At 23.0% G+C, this 4,453-nt stretch overlaps 1 protein-coding gene across 1 annotated transcript; it reads left to right on the forward strand.

Moving 5' to 3' along the window:
* Positions 1 to 2,500: 2,500 nt before the first annotated feature.
* LOAG_12969 (hypothetical protein) lies at positions 2,501 to 3,967 on the forward strand (the record flags this gene model as incomplete). Its single annotated transcript, XM_020448627.1, has 3 exons — positions 2,501 to 2,511; positions 2,906 to 3,028; positions 3,898 to 3,967. 3 exons carry the CDS (start codon positions 2,501 to 2,503, stop codon positions 3,965 to 3,967), a joined length of 204 nt encoding a protein of 67 aa, XP_020301247.1.
* Positions 3,968 to 4,453: the final 486 nt, after the last annotated feature.

Consider the following 4,453-nt stretch of genomic DNA (forward strand, 5'->3'; position numbering starts at 1 on the left):
AGTAGTAGTAGTAGTAGTAATGAAAGTACTAATACTAATATAACTGTTGTTTCTAACTTTAAAATCCGATAACTAACTGATATGCATTGATATATTTTCCAAATTTTTATTTTATTATTATTATCACTTTTTTTTTCTTTTCTAATGATAGTAATTTAATTTTAGAAATATTTGAATGATTTGAGTATAATTATTAAGTATTTATAAAAATTATGAATGTATTCTTTGGTATATTCTTATAGAAATATTTTAAATTACTATCAATAAATATATATTTGAATATTGGATTATTGGAATATTTCATTTTTGCAAATTTAGAAATTTTTATTTTCTAAAAATATGGAAGCTTAAACACCAATTTCATTATATAAGCTTCTTTATAATTCATTGCAATAGATTTAATTGATTTAAAGGATTTAAATAAGCTTAAAATTTAAAAGTTTATTAAAGTTTAATTTCCAACTCAAATATCAATGAAAATTTTTTTTTTTTAACCAGTTCAGAAGCAGATGCGCGATAAATTTGCGCACAATAAAAATTTATTTATAAGATAGGCATAAATTGAAATTGACACATAATCGATATCTAATTAATTAATTTTATCCACCATGTAAGCCATATATTGCTTACAGCAGTTTCCATGTTTTTACGTTTTGACGTTTTTACGTTTTCACGTTTTCACGTTTCATTCTTCCACTTCACTTATGAAAAAATTAGATCGCTTTATTTTCTCAGAAATAATTTAAATACATTATCAAATAGTCGATAGGTTTAATGCGGTGAGATGAAAAAATTTATGCATAATTAAGCATGAAAAATTTAATCTAATATTTTTAGATATTTTTTTGTTGGAAATTTTTAAAATATTGTCAAATTTAACAATTAAATGATAAGTTAAAAAGCATTAAATGACATATGTAAGCTTACTTAAATAATATAACCTTTAAACATAAAAAGTAACCCAACAAAACATTACAGTACGAAGATTATCTACAAGTTATAATATTGATTTATGATAATTACGTTCTGATTTATAACCTGAATTAATAACCGTATCGACAAAGAGTTTTACCAATTTCACATTGCAATATGCAATATGGTGAAACAAATTATAATTGCAACAATAATTACTTTCTCATTCAAGCAAACTAATTATCCAAACACTTACTTATTACAGTAGACTATAAAGAAAAGCTTTTTAGAATAGTACCCACTTTTGGTACCATAATTTCCATATTTTCTTAAGAAAGGAAAAGTAAATTTTTACTCTTTCAAGAAAAGAATCTTAATTAATTAATTGCTTACCATTTGCTAGCTATAGTGATTCGTGCAATCGAAGAAATAGAAAATTTAACATAATGGCGATTAATTGTTACAGTTAATTTATCTAAATTTAATTTAATATATTTAAAAATGACTTCAGTTTCGTTTTTTTTAAATTTCAAATTTATTCATTACTTCATTTGAAATCAAAAATAATAAAAGTCATTTCAAAAGAAAAAATTAATCATTAAAACATGTATTTATCAAATTTGTCATTAAAAATTTCAAATTTTAATACAAAAAAAGAAAATCGCACATCTTTAAATATATGCAATTAATAATTAAATTTTATTTGAGCATTAATTTTATTATTCATTTTAATTAATGCTTTATTTGCCATCAGAATTTGACTATTTTACTTTTATTTTTTTCAAGTAACACTGTTATATGCTATCTTTTCCCATTCTTTTTTATTAATTCATGTAATTAAAATGGCTTAGCTGAAAAGATTATGGTAATTTTTTTTTGAAACATTGAATTTAAATAATTTAAAATAAGAATTCCAGGAATTCATTTTCTCTCGCCTTTTTCTGTTATAAATTTAATTCACTCCTATAATGTTTCATCATTTCAATTTCTTATGACACAATTAAAATATGTGGAAGAATGAATGATTGTAAAACAGGCGAAAAAAAAGGTCCTAAAAGTTTGAGAATTAATTAATTAATTAATTACAGATATTTCAGTCTAATCCGAGATTAACTTCAAACTACATTATTATTTATTGTTATTTTTCTTTTCTAACTTTTTTCTTTTCAAATTGTTAGCAAAAGGAAAAAAAAATAAATTCAAATTTTTGTGTTAACTTCACAATAATCAATCGAGAAAATTATTTGCAATATCCGGAAAATATTTGTAAATTCTCGGAAATTAATTATTATTCGTATAGCATACACTTGATGATTTCAATTTTGCATTCAATCTATGTTAGCACGCTATGCTGCATGCATGCTATTACTGCATTTCTGCATTTCTTGCTTAACATTCAAAATATGAGAAATTGAAAGGAAATGAATGAAAAGAGAATAAATGAACCAAAGAAACGATATATTAATTAATAATTAATTATCTCTCATTCCTATCATCATCAATGGTACATTTTATTTTACTCATTCAAATAAAATGCTTCATCCTTCTTCCTTCCTTCTTTCCTTTTATAACATAAAGCAGCTGTTGAATGTTACTACCGTATTCCATGAAATATCATAGATGCTATAAAATAGTAATGATTTCATGGAGAATAAGACATATTTGATGATAAATTTAAAATCAATTAAGCAATAAATCAATTACTATCTTTCATAACATTTATCATTGCAAAATTATTTTATTCATTTAATAGATTTTTAAGCCATTCATTTTAATTTTAATAAAATCAAAATTTTATTAAAATTAAAAGGAAAAACAAAACTTGTCAGCGAAAAAAATAATGCAATTATTCAATTATTATATTGAAGAAAGGAAAAATTTTAATTTAAAGACTGAAAAATGAGAATTAGTGAGAAGAAATCATTTAAAATTTGGATTGCAAAAAAAAAAAGAAAAATGAATTTGTTTTTATTTTTTTTTAATCAAATTTCAGAATACGAGAAGGAGTAAAGCCTGGAATTGCTTCTAATCCTAGCAAAAGACATCGTGAACGATTGAACAGTGAATTGGAAATTGTTGCTGCATTATTACCGTATGAACAAAACGTTATTTCAAGGTTAATTATAAAATTTAAATCTTCTTTATCATCAAATTCAAATCAAACTAACAAATAACTGGAATTATCAGAAGAGAAGGTTTGTTTTTTCAGATGATTAACAAATTATCTAACGTTAATTGATAGATTAATAAATAGTAATTAGGTATTTTAAGTTATTCAATCTTTCATTTAAATTAATAACATATTGAAAAGTATAATACTATTTGGACAAAGATGTAATGATAATTACAAGGGAAAGAAATGTATTGGAAAAATTAATTTATCCCTAGAAGTTAGCATAAATAATACAAAGGAGAATTGTTATCTTGAAATTATAATACCAAATTAGGAAAGGTATTTGAGTTTTATGCGCGAAAAACATATTCGTCATTACAGGATTATTGATTTATTGATTAAAAACTATTAATTAGAAATTAAAAAAGTGGAATGGTTAATTAGAAACCAAAGGAAAAAATTAAATTGAAATGTTATAAATTAAAAAATACTTTTTATTATTCGAAATTTGCAAATACTCCAGAATTTTTGCTATCTAAATTTTAAAATTATCCCGCGATTTCCTGAGATTATTATCAGTAAATTGAATTTCAAACAACAGAAACATTTCTCTTACATCATTATTCAGGAACAAATCAATCAATCAAATTCCGTGGCAAATAATTTTGCATAATTTTATTCCAATTATGATTGAATTTTAATAATTATTATTATTTAAATTAAATTCTAATATTTAATTGAACTATTTTTGATCAGTGAAAAATCTTCCAAAATACAATATTAAGCTTTTTTTTGTCATCATTTGACATTATTTTATAAAAATTGAAAATGTAATTTAAAAATGATCAATAATCAATTTACTAATATTTCAGGTTAGACAAACTTAGCGTATTACGATTAGCTGTTAGTTATCTGCAAATTAAAGCACATTTTCAAGGTTAGCATATTTCATTCCATATTTATCATTTATCATATTTGTTCTATCAGTATGTTGAAATAATGATTTATCCTATTCTTCATAATAAGTTATAACATTATCATGACGTACGTAAAATTCTGACGTTGTGTGGTAACATTGCAACGTATCATAACATTTGTGTGGTAACGTTGTAACGTGCCATAACATTTGTGTCGTAACGTCGTAACGTGTCGTAAAATTGTATCAGATGTGACAGAATACAAAAGTCATTAGAAATATGAGCATAAAAGAATGAATCGCTTCATGTAGTGACGTAATTTGATAGATGTTGACAAACGATGACATATGTTTGACAATCGTATCGTTCATTCGTTTCTTTCACTCTCTCTTTTTTTTTTTTTTTTTTTTGCCTCAATTAACAAAGTAAATAAAAAGTGTCAATTTAATTATTCAATTCTATTTCTTATTTCTTTATTTCTATAACGAACAACATTGTAATAATAATGATG

The sequence above is a fragment of the Loa loa genome, assembly GCF_000183805.2.
Source record: "Loa loa unplaced genomic scaffold supercont3.213, whole genome shotgun sequence".
In the NCBI taxonomy this organism is placed as follows: Eukaryota; Metazoa; Nematoda; class Chromadorea; order Rhabditida; family Onchocercidae; genus Loa; species Loa loa.